The sequence below is a fragment of the Acinonyx jubatus genome, chromosome C2, assembly GCF_027475565.1.
Source record: "Acinonyx jubatus isolate Ajub_Pintada_27869175 chromosome C2, VMU_Ajub_asm_v1.0, whole genome shotgun sequence".
NCBI lineage: Eukaryota > Metazoa > Chordata > Mammalia > Carnivora > Felidae > Acinonyx > Acinonyx jubatus.
The window spans coordinates 102,611,240-102,637,625 of NC_069384.1; the positions used below are offsets into that span (position 1 = coordinate 102,611,240).

The 26,386-nt window shown below is 40.0% G+C and overlaps 1 protein-coding gene across 1 annotated transcript in view; it reads right to left on the reverse strand.

Annotated features, from left to right (window-relative positions):
* The window catches only part of PPM1L (protein phosphatase, Mg2+/Mn2+ dependent 1L), a 289,323-nt gene extending 264,253 nt beyond the window's left edge, over positions 1 to 25,070 (reverse strand). The window contains exon 1 of the mRNA XM_027061496.2: positions 23,914 to 25,070. Coding sequence (XP_026917297.1) covers positions 23,914 to 24,312 — 399 coding nt within the window. The 5' untranslated portion in view covers positions 24,313 to 25,070. The remainder of the gene's footprint in view (positions 1 to 23,913) is intronic.
* Positions 25,071 to 26,386: the final 1,316 nt, after the last annotated feature.

Sequence of the window (26,386 nt, forward strand, 5' to 3'; positions counted from 1 at the left end):
TAACTTCAGGGGCTAATGATTTTATTATAATGGCATTATATTTTAATAAACTGTCAGCTACTAAAATTTAAATTTTGAAAAACCAGTTATCAAGCACCTTCTTTTTCTAGACACTACAGTGTTCTTTACATCCTTTATATCAAATTAATCTCCAAAATAGCTGACATTTCCTGTGCCTACTATTTGTCCAGCACCACTTTTTAAGTGTTTTACATTTATTAATTCATTTAATGTCCAAACAGCCCTATGAGGTAAATACTGATACAATTATTCTCATTTTTCAAATGAAGAAATGGAGGTCTAGAAAAGGTTGAGAAACTTAACCAAAGGGCACAGAACTAGAAGTAGCTGAGTGAAGATCTGAAGCCAGGCAATTAGGTGTGAGAGTCCACAGCCTTACCCACTGTACTCTACTGCCCTTCACCACTCAGTGAAGCAGCTATTACCCCCTAGCAGAGAAGTACTCTGTACTGAGTTCAGAGTACACAAGTAAATTATATACTTGCCCAAGGTCAGACAGCTAGTATAGAATGGGCCTGGATTCAAATCCAGGTCTACAGGATATCAAAGCCCATGCTACTTTCATTCTCCTCCTGGCTTACTGGACTTAGTGATAAAACAGAACTGACACCTCGCTTCTCTGCAGGGAACAGAGGATTGAAAGGAAGCCTTTTAAAGCACATTCTCCCAACACCTCTGCTGGCTTCCTCTAAGCTTCAGGATCTTTCATATAATACTGTTTGCCTTTTTCAGAGTTTACATGGTTTTGGGTGTTTTTTTTGTTTGTTTGTTTGGGGTTTTTTTTTGTTTTGTTTTGTTTTACAGCAGAAAGTGGCAAAAAAAAAAAAGAATGCAATAACAAGAATACGTTAGCTATAAGAAACTGCAATACAAAATAAAACCAGGGAAAGCATTTTTCGCCAGTTTACTGCAGAAAATTCATAGTAAGCAGAGAGCAACTAAGCCCTCTTATTATGGGTTATGCACCAAAAAAGAGAAGAAAATATTTTTTCATACCTTATTATCTTACCAGGCAGAGCCTTCACTGTGTTATTCAAGTGTTTTGGATGTGTTTGAGAGAATTTCCAGGCCCAAAGCCCTTAAAGTCCTCAAGACAGGTTTTCTGCAAAGTCTGCTTCCCCAGGATAGGGCATGGTTTCTCTGCCTTGGCACTACAGACATTTGGACTGGATAATTCTTTGCTGTATGGGGCTGTCCTGTGCATTGTAGGATGTTTAGCAGTAGCTTTGGTTTCTACACACTAGACACCAGTATTACAACTTCTCCCATGCCAGCTGCAGTTGTGACAATCAGTTTGTCTCCAAACATTACAAAAAGTCCTCTAGGAGAGAAAAATCATCCCATGTTGAGAAACATTGGGACAGGTCTCCAATTCTAATAACTCAAATTATTCTTACTTTTGGCCCCCTCTCACTTTTGTTCTTATTTGTATGATTCTCATCTGTACTGGTTGCTTTATAAACATCTTTATTTGTTTTACATATCCAAACAGGGACCATGTTTATACTTTTACATCTCCCACAGCTGCAACTAATTCATTCTGTTTAGAGGGCTCAACAAAGTGTCAAGAAATCCAGGTGTTCCTGAAAAAAAAAAAAAACACAATAACTCTGAACAAAGGGTATATGGGAGTTTCTCGTACTAGTTTTGCAACTTTTCTGTAAGTCTGAAATTATATCAATATAAAAGTTATGAAAATATTTTTAGAAATGCAAAAAAATTATTTGCAAATCCTAACATCTGATAAGGGGTTAATATCTAGAATATGAAGAACTGCCAAACCTCAACAACAGCAACAGAAACAAAAAACCTGGCTAAAAAAAATGGGCAAAAGACTTGAATAGACATCTCCATGAAGATGATACACAAATGGCCAACAGGTACATGAAAATATACTCAACTTCCTTAATCATTACAGAAATTCAAATCAAAATCAGAAGATGTCACTTCACACCGATTAGGATGGCTACTATTTAAAAAACAGAAAATAATAAGTTTTGGCAAGTATGTAGAGAAAAAGGAACCCTTATGCACTGTTGCTGAGTGTAAAATAGGGCAACCACTAAGGAAAATAGCATGGTACTTCCTCAAAAAGTTAAAAATAGAACTATCATATGATCCAGCCATCTCACTTCTAGGTATGTATCCCAAGGAACTGAAAGCAAGATCACAAAGAGGTCTTTACACACCTGTGTTCTAGCAGCAGTATTCATGATAGCCAAGAGATGGAAGCAACCCAAACATCCACTGACAGATAACTGGATAAACAAAATGTGGTACATAACACACAACAGAATATTACTCAGCCTTAAAAGGGTAGGAAATCTGGGACATCTGGGTGGCTCAGTCAGTTGGGCATCCAACTTCGGCCAACTTAGGTCATGATCTCACGGTCGGTGGGTTCCATACCTGCGTCAGGCTCTGTGCTGATGGCTCAGAGCCTGGAGCCTGTTTCGGATTCTGTGTCTCCCTCTCTCTCTGCCCCTCCCATGCTTGCACTCTGTCTCTCTCTCTCATAAATAAATAAACATTGGGGCGCCTGGGTGGCTCAGTCGGTTGAGTGTCTGACTTCAGCTCAGGCCATGATCTCGCGGTCCGTGAGTTCGAGCCCCACATACGGCTCCGTGCTGACAGCATGGAGCCTGGGGCCTGCTTCGGATTCTGTGTCTCCCTCTCTCTCTGCCCTTACCCCCATTCATGGTCTGCCCCTCTCTCTCAAAAATAAATAAACATTTAAAAAATTTTTAATAAAAATAAAAATTTTTTTTAAAAAGGGAAGGAAATCTTACTGCATTCTACAACATGGATGAATCTTGAGAACATTTTTCTAAGTGAAATAAGCTAGTCACAAAAGACAAATAAATACTCAATGATTAATTTAAGAAACATTTATGGGGTACCCACTCTGGATAAAACACTGAGGTAATATAGTATATCTGAAAATAGGCATACAAGAACTGAAGAGTCAAGATAGGCATAATGCTAGCCTAAACATTCATAGCCATAACTTTTACCCAATTTCAAGAAAGTAAAAATGTGTTTCCACTCAGATTCAATACTGCCAGTGGGGAATTTAATCTAATGCTTGAGGAAATATGTTTTCATCCTGAGACCTCAACTTTCTCTGAAATGATGATTAGTGATAACTGCATGAGTGGGGGGGAAAAAAAACCCACAAAGCAGCTTCTGTTTCCCAAGGTTGGAGGAGCTGAGCCAGAGGTAGCTAATGGTGTTAACTGTTAAGAACTGAGTTACTATGGCTTTCAATATGATCCATAAAGCTCCCCAAAGTAGAAAATGTCCATTTTGTACATGAGAACTCTATAAACTCCACATGTTGTATATTTTCTAAATATGCCATTTAACTCAATAATTAGTATAATAGAGAAAACAAATATATTTTGATGACATTACAAAAAATAAAATAAGGTTGATGATTTCCTTTCGTTTCTAAAGTATTCACATACTATCAGTAAACTGTTTTCTGTTCATAAAACTTATTGATGCTGCTCTTCATTGAGTACAAACCAAGAATATTTGAGTTCTAAATCTTAAGTCTATGAATCACTGTTACCACCCCCAGGCAGCTGAAATTGTTCATTTATATCTCCCCACTCTTTGATACTCACTAAATACTATGTACAATATTATTCTGCATGATGCTTTTGGGAGGGAAGCTATAGATGGAACTTTTTTTCAAGTGAGCTCTAGGAAGTGTTCTTTGGTACTTGCATTTGAAAACTGAGGCATGACTAAAATCCTATAATCCATAACACCACTAACCAAATAAGTGAACTACCTTCTGAAGGTCACACTGAGTTAAATCTGAAAATGTTGCCTACTTTCCTTGAGAGCAGCCTACTTTCCCAAAATTCCTGCCTTACAATCAGAAATAGAGTTGCCTGTCAAACAGATGAAAACCACTTGCCTAGGCTATCCTGCAGAATTCTATATACTTAATTTGTGTTTCCCTTGGTCTTTATTCAAAGAGCTTCTGGACAGACTCTATACCTCATAAGCCATGAAAGTTGATAAAAGAAACAAAGAGAGTAAATGCAAGTGAGTGGTATAAATAAATTACTTTATCTCCTCAACTTGATTCCATTCCCATGTACTTGAAACATTTATTACAGATAATCTAAAGTGTTAGATACCTCAGAGATGACCCCCATAGGAATGCCTTGCCAAACCAGCCCCACAAAAGGCAGTGTGCTACAGAGAAGAAGAGGGCTTTGGAATCAGGCAGACATGGGAAATATTTTAATCCCAGCTCTGCCACTTAGCAGTTGTGTAACCCTGGGCACACAATAGTCTGAGCTTCAGTTTCCCCAACTGTAAAATGGGATGACAACTGCCTCAAAAAATCATGAGGATTCAGTGACAGAGAATCAATGAAAGCACCTGACATGCTGCATGCACTCAAAAGCCAGAATGAGCAGAGCCCTTTGGTTTCCAACACACATAAGAGATCAAAAATGCAATCATACAACTTGATGTTTTAGGCATCATTCTTCACAGAAATACTGATAGGCATTGTTATTATTAAGATGCAAGCATCTGGGACAGTTCAAGCACACCACAGGAACTCATCAGAGGTATGAAACTCAAGGAAGCTGAACTCTGGTTGGAGAGAAGAAGTACCTTGAAAATGAACAATAACACAAAATGTTCAATTGCCTGTCACAGACGATAAGTTCAAAGGAAGGAATGATTACTTAAAGTTGACACGACCAAGCAAGAATTCATGGAAGAGCTGGAAATTGAGGGGAGCCTTGAAATTAGGACAAGACAACAGGTATGGAAAGAAGAATGAGAAATCTCTCCGAGAATGGAATAGAGTGGACAACGTAGCAGCAGTGGGTATATGTATCCATTGGGTATTCAGGGAATAATAGACCATTTTTGCTGTATCTCAGAGTTTTGTGTACAGGAACCACAGAAAATAAGGTTGAGTAAGATAAAGTAGTCAGGGATACCATTAGGGGAACCAAAACAACAAACAAACAAAGTTCAAAGAAATAAATCATGGTTGGTATAAATCACAGACTTTTTAAAAAAGAAACAATGTACAACCCAGTGAGTTGAGAAGATTCATCTATCAGAGACATCAGTGAGTAGGGTGGACAGAAGAGGGACTAGAGACTAAGTGATCAGTTCAGAAGCCACCGTCACAATCCCAGCAGGAAGTGATGAAAGGCTGAATTAGCATGGTGGCCGTAAGACTATGAAGATGGAAACAGGGATGACAGGTATTATATAAAGTCTCACAGACTTAATGAGGAGGGAAGAAGCAAAGATGATAAAGTAGTTTCAAGAGTGAGAGACTGGGAGAATGACAGAACCATGAGAGGAAGGTACAAATCTGGGGAGGAAATTAATCTAAGGACACAAAAGGCAAATATGGCTTCAGACAGGTTATTTATTGAGGTAACATCCAGAAAGAAAATATTAAGTCAGCCTGGAAAGACATGATCTCAACATGGGAAGGAAAGCCCTACGCTCAGGTTGGATGGCTGACTTCATGGAAGCTGCTGGTGCAAACAAAAAAACCAGCATGGAGCAAAAAATGCAAGTGTTGTCACCAAGGTCAAGAAGATGAGTCTTGACCTGGGTGGCTCAGTCGGTTGAGCATCCAACTTCAGCTCAGGTCATGATCTCACAGTTCGTGAGTTCAGACCCCACGTCAGGCTCTGTGCTGGCAGCTCAGAGCCTGGAGCCTGCTTCAGATTCTGTGTCCCCCTCTCTGTCTGCCCCTCCCCTGCTTGTGCTCTCGCTCTCTCTCTCTCTCTCTCTCTCTCTCTCTCAAAAATAAACATTAAATTTTTTTTTTAATTAAAAAAAAAAAAACCATGAGTCTCAAGAAGACAGAGGTGAAGAAAGCAAGAACCTACAGAAAACTCTAAGGGCTGAAAACAGGTCATCATACATGGTTATGAGATCCCTGCAGACCTTAAAAAATAAAAACAAAAAACACACTCAAAATAGGTGTCAGAAGTTAAAAGGAAATGAGTGAGTCAGAAGAAAGCAGAAGAAGGGTCTACAGTCCATGCTTTCAAATGCACTTTTCTAAGAGAAGTCTCATTCAGATTTTTTTTATCTGGAATACAAGAAAATTAAAGACTGATAATACAAACTGTCTTTAGTGGTGACAGGCCCTAACCCTTCTCTTCTGCTCTCTTTGTTTCACTTGATTTATTGGTTACTTTGTGCAACCTCTCAATACCTCTCATTTCTAGGCTGTACTTATGAGCCTCTCTCCTTTCAGTAAGCCTCCTATACCTCTTGCCTCTCTTTTTCGTTCGCTTCCATCGTACAGGGAAAGACAAAACTCAGACTTTACTGGAAAACCAAGATTTGACAGCCATTCTTATTCAATATTTTTAAAAGAAGGCCGTCTTCCAAAAAGTACATAAAAAAGATATTCAGCGTCATTAGTCATTAGTAAAATGCAAACTAAAACCACAGTAAGAAACCACTTCACATCTACTAGAATGATTAAAATTAAAAAGACTGGCAAGGATATGGAGCAACTAGAACTCTCATACATCACTGATGGAAATGTAAAATAACACAACCACTTTGGAAAGTGGTTTAGCAGTTTTGGGTGTGTTTTTTTTTTGTTTTTTTTTTTTAAGTTAACACACACCTACCATATTATCCAGCAATTCTACTCCTAGGTTATTTACCCAAGAGACATGAAAGCATATGTCCATACAAAGACTTGTACATGAATGTTCACAGTCAAAAACTGAAAGCAACTCAAATGTCCAACAATAAGTGAACAGATAAACAAGCTTTGGTATATACATACAATACAATATGTATCAAGTGATAAAAATGAATGAACCATTGATAGATGCAACAACATAGATGGATTTCAAAATGATTACGCTGAGTGGGGAAAAAAGCCAGAAAACAAAAAAGGAGTACATGCTCTACATTTCCATTTATGTAAAATTTTACAAAATGCAAACTAAGTCTATAGTGACAGAAAGCAGATTAATGGTTGCCTAGGGATGGAGGGAGGGACTAGAGAAAGACAGAAGGAAGGTATTACCAAAGGGCATAAAGAAACCTTGGGCAGTGTTGGCTGTGTTCATTATCTTGATAGTGGTGATGGTTTCACAAATATATACAGAACTGATCAAATTATATGTATATTAAATATATGCAGCTTATTTTATGCCAGTCATACCTCAGTTATTTTTAAAAACAGTTGAAACATCTGGCAAAATCTGAATATGGACTGTGTATCAGATAATAATATCGTAACAATGATCAATTTTTAACATTGAAGAAAGTAGATGTCCTAATCCCCATAACATAAAGTCACCATGAAGGCTGGGGATGAGGGCTTCTCTCTGGTAAAGTGGGTATATCATCTGGGCACATCTACTGTTATCCTATTTTTTACTAGATGTTCTCTTCATCACAGAATTCCCTCTTAAGCAATATTTCCAAAGTACATGCCTGCCTGTATTCTTTCACGTCTAAAACTGTTTGCATTACATAATCCTTTGGGGATAAACAACTTCCATCTGTATGTGGCTCTAATAGGAAGGTACAGAGAACTTCTCTGGCCACCGTCAGCTTCTCAGTTCTCTACCCATGTAATTTCTTCAGCAACAGCCACTTGGATCTCGTAGATAGTATTAAAAATACAAGCTTCCTTTCCAAGAATTCTTTGCTTCTCAAAGACTCTCACTCTTAGACAAAACTATGACCAGACATTTATCAAAAACAGTTTAGACCTACAGGCACCTTATCAGGTACACAGGAGGGATGCCAGGAAAATAGGAAAGGTCAGAATCCCCGATTGGTATCTCTTCTGAAATCACTGGAATATAAAATCCCCCAGGGTCTCAAGCCACAGGCAAGAAAGAAACAGCAAGTGTAAACTTTTTGTATGTATTTATGAGCATAAATTACCGGGCTGAGTGCCCATCTCCATATTCCCATCTGGTGTCAAAGATATGGCTGGCACTTAGATTAAAAATAAAGCTCTCAATATGGCATTATAATTATCTTTCTAAAATTGACTTTAAAAATAATCACGATAAATTAATCTTACTCCTAACTCCAAAAGCCACGTTTATTCTGTTTTGTAGCTTTAAAACTTTAACAAACTAAATTTTTCAGTGATTACATACAGAAATATACGAAATGCTCTTTAAAAGAAATAAAAAGTTCCTGTCATCAGCTGAAAATGTCAAAATATTCTTCAATTTCTTATTCTATTATCTTTCAGCAGGTACAGTGAAACAGCACCATTCACAAATTTACACAAACCCAAGAAACTCTTTTCTTTTTTTTAATGTTTTTTTTTGACATTTTTAATTTAAATTTTTTTTTAATTTACATCCAAATTAGTTAGCATACAGTGCAACAATGATTTCAGGAGGAGATTCCTTAATGCCCCTTACCCATTTGGCCCATCCTCCCTCCCACAACCCCTCCAGTAACACTCTGTTTGTTCTCCATATTCATGAGTCTCTTATGCTTTGTCCCCCTTCTTGTTTTTATACTATTTTTGTTTCCCTTCCCTTATGTTCATCTGTTTTGTCTCTTAAAGTCCTCATATGTGAAGTCATATGGTATTTATCTTTCTCTGACTAATTTCACTTAGCATAACACCCTCTAGTTCCATCCACGTAGTTGCAAATGACAAGATTTCATTCTTTTTGATTGCCGAGTAATACTCCATTGTATATATACACCACACCTTCTTTATCCATTCACCCATTGATGAACATTTGGGCTCTTTCCATACTTTGGCTATTGTTGATAGTGCTGCTATAAACACTGGGGTGCATGTGTCCCTTTGAAACAGCACACCTGTATCCCTTGGATAAATACCTGGTAGTGCAATTGCTGGGTCGTAGGGTAGTTGTATTTTTAGTTTTTTGAGGAACCTCCATACTGTTTTCCAGAGTGGCTGCACCAGCTGACATTCCCAGAAACTCTTTTCTTATTTAAAACAATATAAGGGTGGCTGGGTGGCTCAGCTGGTTAAGCATCCAACTCCTGATTTTGTCTCAGATCATGATCTCAAGGTTTGTGAGATCAAGCCCCATGTCAGGCTCTGCACTGACAGCATGGAGCCTGCTTGGGACTCTCTCTCTCCCTATCTCTCTGCCCCTTTCCCACTCATGCTCACTCTCTCTCTCTCAAAATAAATAAATAAATTTTTATAAATAAATAAATAAATAAAAATAAAACATTATAAAACTATTATTTCATACGCACACACTTTATTCTGTACTATACATTATTTGCGATATGTGGTTACATATTTATAACTATACATTCCTATATTTTACATGCACACACTTTTTCTGTACTATTAATTACTTTGGATATGTAGTTATACATTTATAATTACATATATCTCTACAGAATAAGAGGTGAAAATCACAAACACTCTTCTTTATGGGCAATTTGAGGGATCTTACATTAAGATTTTGTCTCTGTACACTAATACAACCTAACCCCACTCAGTATGAAAATCTGTAAGCAGCTGCAGTTTCCTTACAAGACAGATAATAGAAACAGGGCAAGGATTTTCTGCACAGGAAATCCCAGATAAAATAAGGACAACCTTCACCAAAACCAGCAGAATTGCACGGGCAAGATGGCTCCAGACTTCCCACTACTCTAGAACCAGGGGAAGAGATTCCTGTGTGTATCTTGCTAGGTCTTCACAACCTGCACAATCAGTATCTTGTACAATAGATATTGTGCTTATCGTTCAGACTAATGCTTTCTGGGACATTCCCATGAGATGGATCTAGTGATGATAATTTTTACCCAAAGAAGAAAAGACAGGGCTCTCCCCTGCATGTACTCAATGCACGTTAGTTTTCAGCAACACATCTATACCAAGTTCTAGTCCATCCTCGTGATCATGAATTCTCTTGATTACCATACCTTGAATATCCTTTCTTCTTTGGCTCTTACTTTACCTTTGGATTTCATCTTTCAGTAAAGAAACTTTAGCCCTATTATCCATAAACTGAAGCCATTTCACATTTCCCCGATCTCAAACTTTTTAAATAATCTCAAATATAGGAACATAAGAACACTCACTATCATGAGTATTACAGAACATTGTTCTGTTCTAGTTAATGCAATGAGGCAGGAAACAAACAAACAAAAAAAAGTATAACTATTTAGGAAGCAGGAGACAAAATTATATTATTTGTAGACAATATGATTGCATATCTTTTAAAAGAAAAAAAACAAAGTAGAGAGAATGAATCACCAGAAAAGCTACTAAAACTAAATAGGAAGTTTAGTCAGTCAGCATTTCTATAGACTGGTAATAAACAGTCAGGAAGACATAATGAAAAGATGGCCTCATCGTAATCAATTTATAGCAGCAGCAGCAGCAGGATGAGCACTTCATCCTCACACACAGAATTTACTCCAAATGCATTCATTTTGGCCTCCAGAAACATCAGAAGACTTTAACACCCTCCCCTCTCACTGGAGACCAGACCACTGCCAGGCTGTCCCCCTGCAAAATGTGTACACAAGTTTCGGCCCTCCCAGGAATCTCTTCTCTCTGGCCTGGAGTAGATCAGAATATTTTTAAACATAATAACAAAACTTATGATTCCTAATAATTAAGAGACAAAAATCCTACTGCATTTGAAGAAATTCATTGTCTAAAACAGGAAGATAGTAAAAGAGAAATGGGTAGCCAACAAAAGAACTGCTGTGATATTTCCACACTCATCAGTAGCCTTACCTATACTGAACACACAGTCATGTATCACAGCAAAAAGCACGTTGTTGTTCTCCAAACACTCAAGCCCTTCTTTGTTGCCAGTATACACAGAACAGACAGAAAATCTGAATTAAAAAAAACTACCTAGTGATAGTCTCCTAAAACTTGTTGGGGCCCTAAAATACCAAATTTATACCTCAGCTCCCAGGTAAAGTCACCTCTAAGCCAATCCAAAAATAAGATGGCTTACCCTTTTATAAAGTCTTCTAAAGCTTTCTTTTTTCCCTCTTGTCAATGTTATATACTTTACAGCAACATTTTCCAATGAGTTTGCTAATGTGCAGACAAGAAATGTTCCAGGCCATGTTCTCTGAACCCCCTCCCCAAGGCTACCCAACAATGATTCCCATTCCCCTTCTTCCTAGCTAACAAAATGTACTCCACCTATAGCCTAAGCCTCTGACAATGGACATAAAAAGACAAAACTAACCAATCTGTAAAAATAAAGGGAAAGGACATTTCCTTTATTGCCAAAACAGCTCCTTACAAAGAGGAGATATTATTGATCATTTGGAAACTATTCTGTCTTTGGTAGAAATTACCTTATGTCTCCTTTCTTTGTGATGAGTGTTTCTCCTATAATTTGATGTACTTATTTAACATGAGGGGAAGAAGATTTTTGATTACCATAATCTTATTGACTTACAAATGGCAACAACTGAATTCTACTATATCTCTGTTAAGGGCAGACTAAGAAATAAGTTTAAACCAAAGGGAATTAGTTCATATAAAACAAATTTCCTCTGAGAAAGGACTATAGAAAAAAAAAATTCTCCAGGGACAGTATGGAATCTCCTTGATGAAAGTGTTTAAAAATAGATTATTAATGTAGCTGTGAAGCCTTAGGCACTATATTTGGATTATATGACAATTCAAGATCCCTGCCAGGCCTATCTAAAGAGAAAATGTATCTTCTTTCTAAACAGAATGTAGGAAACCTCTAAGTTTAAATAAAAGGGAAGCTGAAACTTCTTAATCCCAAATTCTGGGTCAGTCATATTTATCATATACCTATGCAAACCAGTTGTTACAGCAAATTCACCTTATTATTCTAGGCAGCAAAAAGGTAAATAGTATGACCAAAAATTCTACTATGTCTCAATTTCTAGAAAATACAAGGGTCAGTAAGAGACTTATTTGGCCAGAAAATGTCCAGTGACTAATTAAACTGAAAGTTAAGTTATTTAATTAAAAAGAAATTTGAAAGCACTTACTAGGTTAGAAAGAAATGGTATATACTTATCAGAATAAAACAGTTTTTGCCATATGGCAATTCTATAACTAAAAGAATATTTTTTAAATGTTTTTAGATGAAGAACCTTATAGTCCAAGAGTAGTGCTGAATATAGACTGTTCTATTAAAAATACAATTTGAAATATTTAAGATGTATTGCTACAGGCCATTAAATCCCCACTCACATTTACAATGACTAAAGCCTGGAATATTCATCTTGAAAAGCAAATGCAAATAAGTGTGCACTTCTCCAGGGAAGTCATAAGGTTTGATGACATGATGTGAAATGGATAACCGGTCTTTGGTTTAGCAACTAAGGCCAATAGATTATCTGTCAGCTGCTCAATACTGGAGCAGAACAAGGAGTGCAATAATGATGGATGGTATGGTAAAGAATGTGAGTCTCAGAAATACAGACTATTGCTATGGTGCCTTTCACTTCTGTACAAATTAGAAAAAGGCACCCTTACCAAGTGATTGTGCCTAGCTTGGGAGCACACAGTTCTCTTCTACATTAGAAATAGTGTGTCTCTATCTGGTATCATTGTACAATGAACATTTTATGTAATTATTTGCAGTAGCCCAGACTTACCTTCAGGGGCTCTGTGCCCGGTAGCAGACAAGAACTCCCTTGTCTTCCAGGAATGGAGGAAAGTAAGTAAGTCTCATTTTTAACAGACTCAACTACCAGAACCTTCCCTCATTCTAGACAAGCTGGAGGCAGCTAAGGTTCCATTAAATTGGGTCCTATTCTACATGCAGAAGGTTGAAACTAGACCACTTTCTCACACCATTCACAAAAATAAACTCAAAATGGATAAAGGACCTGAATGTGAGACAGGAAACCATCAAAACCTTAGAGGAGAAAGCAGGAAAAGACCTCTCTGACCTCAGCCGTAGCAATCTCTTACTCGACACATCCCCAAAGGCAAGGGAATTAAAAGCAAAAGTGAATTACTGGGACCTTATGAAGATAAAAAGCTTCTGCACAGCAAAGGAAACAACCAACAAAACTAAAAGGCAACCAACGGAATGGGAAAAGATATTCGCAAATGACATATCGGACAAAGGGCTAGTATCCAAAATCTATAAAGAGCTCACCAAACTCCACACCCAAAAAACAAATAACCCAGATAAAGAAATTGTGGTTTATATACACAATGGAATACTACGTGGCAATGAGAAAAAATGAAATATGGCCTTTTGTAGCAACGTGGTTGGAACTGGAGAGTGTGATGCTAAGTGAAATAAGCCATACAGAGAAAGACAGATACCATATGGTTTCACTCTTATGTGGATCCTGAGAAACTTAACAGGAACCCATGGGGGAGGGGAAGAAAAAAAAAAAAAAAAGAGGTTAGAGTGGGAGAGAGCCAAAGCATAAGAGACTGTTAAAAACTGAGAACAAACTGAGGGTTGATGGGGGGTGGGAGGGAGGAGAGGGTGGGTGATGGGTATTGAGGAGGGCACCTTTTGGGATGAGCACTGGGTGATGTATGGAAACCAATCTGTCAATAAATTTCATATATAAAAAAAAATAAAATAAAATAAATAAAAACTCAAACTGAAATGAAAAGAAAAAAAAATTGGGTCCTATTCTCATTAAACAGAGAAAGGGAAAAAAATATTCTCCAGAAAGACCAAGTGATCAAAATTTTCAGATTTGCTTCTCAGATGTAAATTATTATACCTTCACTTTTTAAGCACAGCTTTTCCTAGCACAGATTTCAAGTTTATTGAAAGTATATCAATGTATCAATATGCACAATTTTCTCTACACAAATATTTACTTAAAGTGCTTTGTAGAGAGGCCTATAATTATAAAAGAAAGCTACAAATGGTACTATAATGCCATCAACTATTTTTTTAAATGATGGCTTCCTTTGTTTTAAACTTTACCTTTGAAGATTCTTATTAAAAACAGATTATAACTAGCCATCACCAAAGCTTGGGCTTAACTTAACGTTGGCTAAAAGTTAACGTTGGCTAATGTATTAGGTAGCCTTCTAGAATGGAAACACATGACTATCATCTATTCAAACTAAACATACCAACACAATACTGTAAACAAATGAAAAAATAATATTTTGCTATTTAAAATTAAATAACTGTTAATTTAGCAGTTGTCAAATCTGGCTGGCTCAGTCGGTAAAGCATACAACTCTTGACCTCAGGGTTATGAGTTCAAGCCCCATGTCAGATGCAGAGATTACTTAAAAAATAAAATCCTGGGGCGCCTGGGTGGCTCAGTCGGTTAAGCGTCCGACTTCAGCTCAGGTCATGATCTCGCAGTCTGTGAGTTCAAGCCCCGCGTCGGGCTCTGGGCTGATGGCTCAGAGCCTGGAGTCTGCTTCCGAATCTGTATCTCCCTCTCTCTCTGTCCCTCCCCCGTTCATGCTCTGTCTCTCTCTGTCTCAAAAATAAATAAACGTTAAAAAAAATTTTTTTTTAAATAAAATCTTAACAAGAATTAAATTGGGGCACCTAGTGGCTCAGTCGGTTAAGCACCCAACTTCAGCTCAGGTCATGATTTCACTGTTCCTGAGTTCACACCCTTTATCGGGCTCTCTGCTGTCAGTGCAGAGACCGCTTCAGATCTTCTGTCCCCCTCTCTCTCTGCCCCTCCCCATTCCTGCTTTTTTTTTCCCTCTCTCTCTCAAAAATAAATTTTAAAAACTTTTTAATTAAATTAACAATTGTTTACAGATTAGGAAATTATTTTAGTTATAAAAAAAAAAACACCGCTTCAGTATAAAAAGAAATAATGTTAACACATACACACCACATTTATTCTAAAGTCAAGTCTTTAGTACTTTAAAGTAAAATAAAACCTAAATCATTTTTGCAAATGGCTATGTTGATGCCACCATAACTTCTACGCAAGCCTTTCATGAGCTAACAGGCAGAAGTGTTAGAGATTCTCTGCAGTGGGACAGAGATTCTGCCAGCAAAGAAGGGGAGTGGATGAGAATGGCTGCTTGCGAGTCAGCATCTGCTCTAACTTCTAAGCCCAATTCTTTTTTAACTGCAAGACTTCCTTAGGTAAATAGATCTACCTACTGAGATTTCCAGCATAGAGTTTCCAAGAACAATACCACATGTCACAGGGACACAACTGTCAGAATCAAATGAGAAACTCCAAGTCCGACTGAGCGACCTGAGAAGACCAGGCAATGTCCATCTAACAATGCTATCCACACTTCACTGTCGAAATTATGAGATTTGTGGAATTTAAACCAGAAGCTGAAAGCATAGGGTTTGGAGACAGATAGCTCCAAATCTGAATCCCACTTTCAAATTCTAGTTTCACCACCCATGAGCTACAAGAGACTGTGGGTAAATTACTTTATTTCTCAGTACCTTAATTTCTACATATATAAATGGAGATATATAGTACCTACCTCAAACACTGTTATGATAATTAAAATCAGATAATATATATAAAGTACCTTAAACACTGCCTGGCATATTAAACATATTCAACAAATGTCAGCCATTGTTATTATTATTATTATTATTATTATCATTATTATTACCAATAACAGTGGTTTCTTTATTTCTCCTCTGATCCAGAAACTCTACTTCTGGAAATCCACCTACAGTAGATTTCTACAGTAGAAACACCTGCACAAACTACAGGAGAAGCACAAAATTATTATAATTATAAAAATATACAAAAATTATTATTATTATTATTATTATTATTAATTATTATTACATTGTTATTTACAAAGGTGAAAAGTTAGAGGAACCTAAATGTATACCAGGAAGAAAGCTATTGAGTGATTTATCAAACAGCCAGCCATTCAGTATAATATTAATCTATTGCTAAGAAACACATTAGGAATATAATAAAGAATTATGGAGGGGTGCCTGGGTGGCTCAGTTGGTTAAGCATCCGACTTCGGTTCAGGTCATGATCTCATGGATCATGAGTCTGAGCCTGCATCAGGCTCTGTGCTGACAGCTCAGAGCCTGGAGCCTGCTTGGGATTTTGTATCTCCCTCTCTCTCTGTCCCTTTCCCACTCACACTCTGTCTCTGTCTCTCTCAAAAATAAATAAACATTAAAAAAATTAAAAAAATAAAAAAGAAAGAAATAGGGGCACCTGGGTGGCTCAGTCGGTTAAACGTCCGACTTCAGCTCAGGTCATGATCTCACAGTCTGTGGGTTCGGGCCCCGCGTCAGGCTCTGTGCTGACAGCTCAGAGCCTGGAGCCTGCTTCGGATTCTGTGTCTCACTCTTTCTCTGCCCCTCCCCTGCTCATGCTCTGTCTCTCTCTCTGTCTCAAAAATAAATAAAAACATTTTAAAAAATTAAAAAAAAAAAGAAATATGGAGGAAAATGACTTTGTGTTTATAGGTTTATAAAAAGTGGGAAAAAAGCCAAGATTTAAAAACCAAATGTACATCATTATAACAATGTAAAATTATATTTAAAATGCATATAAAAAAAGATAAGCAAGTAATACACCAAAATCCTAATAGTGGATGTGACAAGAGAATGGGGTTTTGAGTGACTTTTTTTCTTTTCCATACTATCTATCACGTTGTCACATTACTTTTATAATTTTAAAGTTAATTTATTTTTAAATATGTTTAACTTGCTAAGACATATCTACTAAATAGGATTATTCAAATGATAATAAAAGTTAAACCACAAAAATTCATTACTGAAGTGGTTAAAGTTCAAAACAGAAATTATGAACAATCAAATACTAGGGGCACCTGGGTGGCTCAGTTGGTTGAGTGTCCAACCTTTGATTTTGGCTCAGATCATGGTCCCAGGGTTGTGGGATGCATCCCTATGTCAGGCTCCATGCTGGGCACTGGCATGGAGGCTACCTGAGATTCTCTTTCCTTCTCCCTCTACCCCTCCCCTGTGCATGCTCGCTCTAGCGCGCTCTCTCTCTCTCAAATAAAAGTTTTAAAAAATGTTATTTCATTTCAAATATTAGCACTCAAAATAAAAATATTACTTTTTTTAGTTTTTGCAAGTATTTTTGTTACTGAGGTACAGTTGACATACAACATTATGTTAGTTTCAGGTATCCAACATAAGGACTCAAAATTTGTCTGTATTGAGAAATGATCACCACAATAAGCCTAGTTAACATCCATTACCACACATGGTTAAAGAATTTTTTTTCTTGTGATGAAAACTTTTAAGGCTTACTCTCTCAGCAACTTTCAAATATGCAACACAATAGCATTAACTCTAGTCACCATGCTGTACATTACATCGCCATCACTTATTTTTATTTTACCACTAGAATTTTATACTTTTGACTCTTTTCATCCATTTTGCCCATGCCTCACTCCTGCCTCTGGCAATCACCAATCTGTTCTCTGTGTCTTTGAGCTTGCTTTTGTGACCAATAATGACTCAAGTATCAAAACTTGTGAATTATTTACTTTTTAAACTAAACTAGAAAGGATTCAAATTTATTACTCTAATGTCTTCTCATTTACCTGCATCAGAAAGCGGGGTGGGATTTCTGCTACACCACTGGGAACTGACCATAAGTCTGGGTTCCCCATGAATGTATGTTACACATGAAATCTTATCTGTCACATAAGTCACAGTGGAAAGCAGTTCCAAACCAGAATTCTTTGAGGAGTGGCATCACTAGAGATACCTTCCACCTGGGAAGGGAGTAAGCAGCCTGCCTTTCTTCTTCCTATGGCTAACAATTAAATTTTAAAAGCCACCTTTCTGCTTATAAAAAGCAAGGAGAGGGGGATAGAGGGAATCTAGAGGCAACCAGAGACTAGGAGAAGAACCATCTAAAAATCATTCCACTTCATCACAATGGAGACAGCTTCTTAGCAGATTGGAGGCTAAGAACTTCATTTAATGATTTTCTACTCAACAGTGCTAGTAGGAAGTTTATTTTTTAAATAGATTTACTTGACTAAAAAAAAAGTCAATCTAAAAAATAATATTGACTATATAAAAACACAGAAAGTACTCAAAAATGAAAAAAATAATGAATAGGCTTATAGAATGATAGCAGTTGGGGAAATCCTGCTCTAAACACATGGGCTACCTGCCTTTTTCCCAACTGTGCCTGCTTTTTACTTCCTCTGTGTCATTTTATTTTTTCTTCAACCTGTAAAGTCATCTTCTCATCCTCCCTCCTAATCTCTGTCTAATGAAATGCTACGATATAATCAAATGTCAACTTCTCTTCAAAATTACCCAAGACTCCTCACGCTCCCTTAGTCAGGCCATCACCTCTTATAGGTAGCCCAACTGTACCTTGTAGCTCTGCTATGAAGAAGCTCATCTCTCCAAGTAGATGGAATGTTCCCTGAGGGCAGAGAATGCACTGATTCATCTTTAGGCAACACAGAGAACATAACACTGTTTTCCACATATGTCAGACTATATAGAAAATGTCGGTTTAATTGAACTGAATTTCTAAACAATCTGTTCAGAAGATGCACCGAGGTCAGCAGTCATGATCTTGCATGTACCTACACAGAGGCCCCTAGGCACAAGAGAGAGGCTGACTAAGAAGGAAACTACCCCTCCTTTTTTGGCAGAAATGGCAATGTGTCATTTTAAACCAAAGTAATCTGAATTTTCTCTTAAATCATAGGCATTTGTCCACACTAAATCCACAGGCCTCCTGTACCTCACTAATGTGGGAACTCAACATTTACTAAGAGCAGTTATAATGTCTGAAAAGCAGATCATTCATCATGCCACTCCTAATTTAATAATTCAGAGCTATATCTTATTTCAGAAAGGATCCAATGAAACTTAAACTTACATAAATATATATACCACAACAAGATAAAATGACATATCTGAGAGGAGAAAGAAAAAAATAAAACAAAGGAAAACTGAATGTAGGAAAGATAAGCTGTCCTGGGAGTGAGGTTCATATGCCAAATTAATGTCTTCTATAAAATTCTGTATATTTGTTAGAGGCAGGTCAAAGGTTCATATCTAACATTTCTAGTAGCCAACAAACACAGGGAGAGCCAGTCACATGACTCAATACCCTTAAGATAAAAACAAAAAGCTGTCAGAGAACTGTCTTTCCCTTGGTCCTCATAATGTACAAAGTCCTCAAGGACATATTTGCAGTTGATTTGTTGGAGAACTTTGGACAACCATTCCTCAAAACAACCCTCACAGGCAAACGACAGCACACAAGTCAATAAATGCAAATAATGGAAAAAACAACAATCAGGCCAAGGAAGGGGTCCAGGTATACAGCTCCCTGCAGGTCTAGATTTATTAGAAATAGATTTTATTCTATCTAGACTAACCTAAAATCCAGAGGCTTCATGCATTCGCTTATCTTTAAAATTATAAACAAAACCTGATGCACGTGTCCATTCTTCTTGGGGATATGTCTGTAGTTTTACAACATCCATAAAGCATAACTCAAGAAAAGTTAAGAACCATTGGTCTAAAGAACTAGACTATATATATCCTGCAGGCAACCTTCTATAAGCAGTTTCTCCTCCTCACTTCTGAGAAGTGAGCAGCCTGAAGACTACTGCCCCAGAAAAGCATCTCAAGTACAGCTTCTCTGATGTGAAGTGTGGTGCTCTAAGCTTAACCACTGGCCAAGCTGTGTGTCAACTGTATGATACAATGATATATGACCTTTAATACAGTAATGATGGAACACATAACAATCTGTTTTTCCAGAGAGGTTTCAGCCATGAACAGCTGCCTCAAAGGATTGGTGCTATTTCTTCTGCATAATGTAAAAAGTAAAACGAGTCAACAAAAAAAAAACAAAAACAAAAACACAAACAAAAACACCTTTTGCCTATAGATAAAAAATACAGATAAGCATACACATACACACACACACACAAAAAATCATTTTTTCTTGATAAACATTATTTTTTTAATTTTAAAAATAACCTTTCCATATCAGGGCACCTGGGTGGTTCAGTTAGTTAAGTCTCCAACTCTTGGTTTTGGGTCAGGTCATGATCTCACAGTTCATGAGATCAAGCCCCGCATCTGGCTCTGAGCTGACAGCATGATGGAGCCTGCTTGGAATTCTCTCTCTCCTGTCTTTGCCCCTCCCCCCTTGTGCTCCCCCCAACCCTTAAAATAAACGAGCTTTAAAAAAATCCATAAAAATAACCTTTCCACATCAGTTGGTATAAGTTGAGCTATTTTTTTTACCTTTTCAATGTTTTAATCTTTGTAAATATTTTGTTATACAGAAAAACAATCACTGCCATAGCTTTAGACACACACACACATACACACACACACACACACACACACACACACACACACTCAGAACCAACCATCCACCCACAGTATCATGGTTAGAATGTTTCAAGGGCACAATGGCATCAAGTGAGGAAGCTGGCCTGTATAACCACTGAGACAGGCTCTCTAAGATGTCATCCATGTAGAAGTCATAGCTCTCCAGAGTCTGGTCCTCAGCATAAGTCCAGAGACATATCTTTGTCAAAAATACACAATTGAGTAGACTCCAGAGAACCAACACATGCTAAGAGGCTGAAGTGTAAATCAGAATACCAACTTACTAATTAATCACAGGGAATATTCCTTTTCACTAATCAGAAAATTTGCCCTGGAAACCTGGATGCTGCTTTCCCAATGCTAAGATACCTGAACTTCTGAATTAATAACCAGTTTACCACAAGTTAGAACAAAGAGAGAGTTTGGGGGATACCTAATAAATTATCCATATCTAACATATGCCTTTCTAGTGATCAAAATTGTGGCTTTCATAGGAAGACTCTCTCTTCCTAAAATATTGTTGCCCTAACAATGCAGACTTCTTGGTCTCTAAGCTTTCTTTTTCCACATCATTTTCTCCATTCAGTATTTCTCTAGACAGGGTATAATACAACTGATGGAGTTGTACCTTACATGTATTATTATCCCTATTTTTCAGATTAAAAACTCCCAGATAAAGTTGACTAAGCAACCTGTCCATGATCACAGCCAGTATAAGGCAGAGCAGAGATTCAAAGCAAGATCTCAAACCAAAGCCTGTGCTTTTAACTTACAGTAAATAACGCCTTCAAAGTGTCTTTCCCTGGGCCTCCCACCTCCCAGTCTGATTTAAATGCTTTTCTTCAGTGTTCCCATAATACCCTAAGCATGCTCCAGCTGTAATTTTTGGTTACAGATCTATCTCTCTACACTGAAACCTTGTGAGGATAGGAATCATGTGTCATTCACCTTTGTATCCCTAGTGTGCTATCTATCTAGGCAAATATGCAAACTAATTTGTCCAGCAGTTTAATATAAAAATCACCAAAATGAAGGCCTTGAACTTGCCTTACAAAGGTCACATCTTAAGCCCATCAACAAACATCTCATCTAAAAAATGGGATGAAATGTACATATACAAGGTGACTTAGGTCTTTTCTATGAAATTTAAAAAGCAGTATCATTACAGATGGGCCCTCATTTTTTATAGCCCATCTTATTAGTTTGAATTATTAGAAATAAAATTAAAGTCCTCATTTATCTTCTCACACAACATATATAAATAATAGGGAGTTCAGAAAAACCTTCCTCTTTTCTGAAAGGAGACAACTATCATCTATACCAAAATCAAACAGTGGCACCCTCCTCTGGTGAATGTTAAAGGAGCTAAACAACACAAAAGATGACAATTACATGGGACTTTCCTTGAATGAAAAAAAAGCAAGAGAGAAATCACCTAATATTATTTGTTATTATCACATTCCAACAATTAAATAACTACCTTTTATATCACTTTTCTTATTTTGCCCTAAAAAGAAGTCAAAATGAATGAACTGGCTACATACTATAAGAGGTTATAGATAGAATGATTACCCTATTTTTAAGGAGAGTACCTATACATGTAAAATACTTCTATTTAAATAAAAACATTTATCATGTCCCTTTTCTGGATGATACGTTTACCGGAAGATAGTACTGGAAATTTTTCAACCTGAAATGTGTTTAGGTCTGCGATTTTCAGATTTTAGAATATCAACTTAACAGAAAATTTTAAATACTCATTCACTTGCACGTGCAGGATCAAAACATGCCAATACAGCACACTCAGGCAAGCACAACCCAAAGTTTCACAACACTAATATTACATCCAGAACTTTAAATTAAAAATAAAACTGTGCTTTCTAAGACCAGAAGCAGATTATCAGCTGCCAATTTTAATTTAAAAATATATAATAAATATAAACTTTATTAAATGATTTATAATGGTCTAGGCATATACAATAAAAACATAGGCATTCTGATCAAACCAAGAAAACAATTCAGTCATTATATTGGCAACATTATCATTCAGGTATGTGTCTTTCCAGGCACACAGCACCTGTTCCCTCAATTAATTTCATATTTTTCACCTATTATGTGACCAAGGGGAAAAGAACCCCACACTACACGAGAAGCTACAAAATTACAACCAGTAAGAATCCTTCATTTTGAAAGACAGAACATAGGGCTAGGGTGGATGGAAAATAGCAAAATCTGATCTCAGTTCTACCAAAGAAATTTTCCCACTAAGTTTGTCTTTCCTGGCAAAGTTGGTTTAAGGTAGATGGGTACACTATCTCGGAAAGATTAACAGAGTGTGGTGGGTGAAATGACTTTGTATCAAAGACAGAATGCAAATTAGATAACCAATTGAGCAAAACAAAGGCCAAAACACAAGCAATTCGTGAAAGAGAATGACATCCAGACTTCCCCTACAGCTCACCAGAGACCAGAAGGACCAAGAAGAGAGTTGGAGGGAAAGTTGGATGCCAGCACAGAGCACGGGAGGTGGGGTGGGGTGTTAATGAAATAAGGGTGGCGATGGGGACTGGGGGAATATGAGTAAGAAAGTATGCTGCAAAAAAATTAAAAACTACAGCATTGAAACTCTTACAAACTGCCAATTGAGAGAGATGGTGTGGCTGGCCTGGTGCGCTTGAGAGAACGGCGCTGGAGCCACATTTGCCACTCACTTCCCCTGAGCAGATGCCCGAGGACCGGAGCCAACCCTCGCCCGACCGACCTCCAGGAAATATGAGCCCCCGCGCGCAATCAAGGTGCCGCAGAAATGCGGCAGAGGGACCTGAACCGGCCTCCAACATCATCTCTTGCTCCCAGATGAACACCAAATAAAGGAGTTTAGAAGGAGGGAGACGTCTGCGCGCCCACGCTGACCAGGACTCAGGGGCGAGATCTGGGCACTCGCCGCCTCTGCAGGCATTGCCACCTCTGCAAAGGCCAGAGGCATCTCGGTCCCGCGCCACGATCCAGCTAAAAGCAGACGACCAGCGAGGCGCTGCTGTCAACTGGCCCGATTGCACTTGCAAAGTTAATGGAGTTGGGAAGAAGCGCAGAGGTGCCCCCTCGGGTTCCTCCTCTAAGAGAATGCAATGGGAAGGAATCAAGGCTTCCTTCATCTTCACTGAGCCCTCACTGACTCGGCTCTGCAGATTTGGTCTCTTTTCCCTAAGAGAATCAAAGATATTTTCTTCCTTCTTTATGCCTAAGCTTGGCCTCAAACCCTAGAACAGGGGCGCTGAGGCCCTGGGCCAAAGTTCCCTGTAGAAACCATAAACTCTCCCCCCCCCCCCCCAAAACTAGCACAGTCATTTGCTGGGTTCTGATCCTGGGAAACCTCATAAATTATGAGGCACAAAATAGGTTATGGGTGACCCTCCGTCCCCCAAATTGGCCACTGAATCCCAAGAGGTCTGGAGCCAGCACTATTTTTTAGCAACTTGAGCCACATTTGGATCTAATGTCTTTGTCCAGCCCGGCACCAGGTCATCACCACGCCCCTCGCACCCAGTTCTTACCCTGCTACGCACACATCCTGTTTACACACACCCACTCAAACAAAACCCCAGAGAACTCCTACCTCGCCCCCATGTCCGTCAAAGATCCCGAAGATGGACGGGTGCGTCTTGTTGGCTAGGTCCGTAAGAACTTCGAATCGGTCCTCCATGTGGTCTCTCCGGCCCTGGATAGAATACACGGCCACGTTGTGGCTCTTAAACTCCCAGGTCTTGGAAAACTCGGCCTCCAGCACGTCGAGCCCCCCGAGCCGATCATTCTGCATGATCTCCGCCACCTTGCCCTTCACCATCTTCACCGCGTCCCGGCTGGACTTGACGATGGTCTTCACCTCGTCCGTGTGGAAGAAGTAACTCCACAGTGCCAAGCTGATGCACAGCAGGAAGAGCGTCTCGGGTCTCAGCAAGAAGTAGCGCATGATGCGACCCAGCAGAGACAGCAAAGTCATTGTATCCTCTATCATTTATTATCGCTACAGCCCCAACCACCAGCAGCGACGCGCGCCCCGAAGGCTCGCCGGGTCCCGGAGCACTGCGGGGACAGCCCGCGGGGAGGGAGGCGGAGCAGCAGCCGGGGGTGGGGGGAGGAGGCTCGCGGAGCCGGGCAGGAGGCGGACGAGCTGGCTGCTCCCAGCCCGCACGGCGAACAGAGGCAGTTTCCCTTTTGTCTCCCGGCCTCGGCGGCACGGAGGCCCGCGCCTTGCGCACCGGCGCCTGTGCCCGCGGACCGCGCCGCCTCCCTTCCCGCGCCCCTTTGTGAGGCGGCGGCCGAGACGGCAGCGGTGGCAGCAAAGCAGCAGCAGCGGGTGCCCGGGCTGGGCTAGAGGAATCAAGTTAAAGTTGCGCCGGGCGAGTCCACCGCGGTGGGCGGGAGAATTCGGGGGCGCTGGCGCCCGCGCGGCCTCTCCGCGGGTGCCCCCTCGCCGCTCTGAGGAGCGGATCAGCAGCAGGTGAGGCGCGGGGCACGAGAGCCCAGCGGGCAAGGGATGCACTTCCCCTCAGTCGCCACGACAGGGGAGCGTAGAGCCGGCCGAGCGCTCCGATTCCTTCAGACACCCCGGGGAGCCCCAGAGAATAAAAGTTTTGCGGAAGCCTGGGCAGAGGCGGGGGTACGCTGAGCCGGGCGACGCAGCACAATCCGCGCTGAGCCGCAGGCGGCCGGCGGGCTCTGCCTGCCTCTCCCCAGAACCTCCCTTCTCCGCTCGGCACCACTCGGCTCCGCTCGCGCGCTCCCTCCTCTGGCCCCGACTCGCGCTCGCCCCGCCCCTCGCGCTCTCGCCCCGCCCCGTCCCGCCCCTGGAGCTGGGACTCTAGGCCAGTGGTGCTCGCGCGGAGCTGTCAAAGGCTGAGGAAGCTCCGCCGCGACTGGCGCGCTTGCAGCTCCAGGCGGTTCAGGCGAACCGAGGGGGAGAAGAGGGGCGCGTCCACTGCCCAACTCGAGTAGCTGTTCTTTCCGCCCTCCTGTGCGGGCTCCCAGGACAAAATAATACTGATTCGGGTAGTCTGAACGTTGGTTTTCTCGGGAGCTACTGTCACCGGCTGGAAAGCAGAGTGCCGCACGTGAGCGTTCCCCCCTCCGGCAGGCAGCACGGTAGTGTGGTCCCCGCCTCGCCAGGCATAAGGCAAGCGAGAAGGGACGCACTTCTCCAGGCTCGCAAAGCGGGGCGGAGAGGATCCGACCATTGGGTTCTGTGACAGAGGCCTGCCCGGATCTCATGACAGGCAGAGAGCGAGCCTGAGGCCTACAAGCCTCCTCAAAATGGGAAAAGACCCTCCCGAGAACAGCGGGATGTGAGGACTCGGAGACACATGGAAGTGCGCTCTGAGAGTAACCTCGGGCGGGGCGAGGATGGGCTGGCGTCCCTGAGGACTGCGGCCGCCCCTGGAGCAGAGGACGTAACCGCGAAGGCCTTCCGTGGTCGCAACCCTTCCACTGAGAGACACGAAGCCTGCTAGTGGAGCCCCGGGGCGAGGGCTGTGACTCGGCTGTTGGGAGTTTCAGGATCCCTTTGAAGCTCCAAACTTGAGACTTCCTACCACCTCCTCAACTATCGCGGGAGAAAGTGAAGTTAGGGCGGGAGTCTTTCGATGAGCAGAAGTGAAGGGTCGAACGGGCTTCCAGAAGCCGTCAAGGATAACTTTTTGAAATATGGGCAAGTGTCGATAGCTTTGAAGATTTGGGGGGAGGGGGGGAATCTATGTACAAATACAGCTTAAAACACAGAAAGAAGTGAGCTTTAAAGGAAAATATTCACTCTCACTACCCCTGTCCAGGAAGAAAAGTGCTGATCTGCAGCTTCCAATCCGCTAAACTGGAGAGTAGAGGCTGTCTGATCCAAGCCCAGCCAGTGTTGGTCTCCCCAAGCATTCCTACCTTGGTACGATCTCAACTACGGTTTTTAAAAAACAAAAAAATAAAAAGGAAAAAAATACTGAGAGGAAATACACCAAATTTTTCATTGTGGTTAACTACAGTAGTGGGTTATATGTGATTTTCATGTTCTGCTTTGGACTTTTGTCTGCTTTCTACAACTTTTC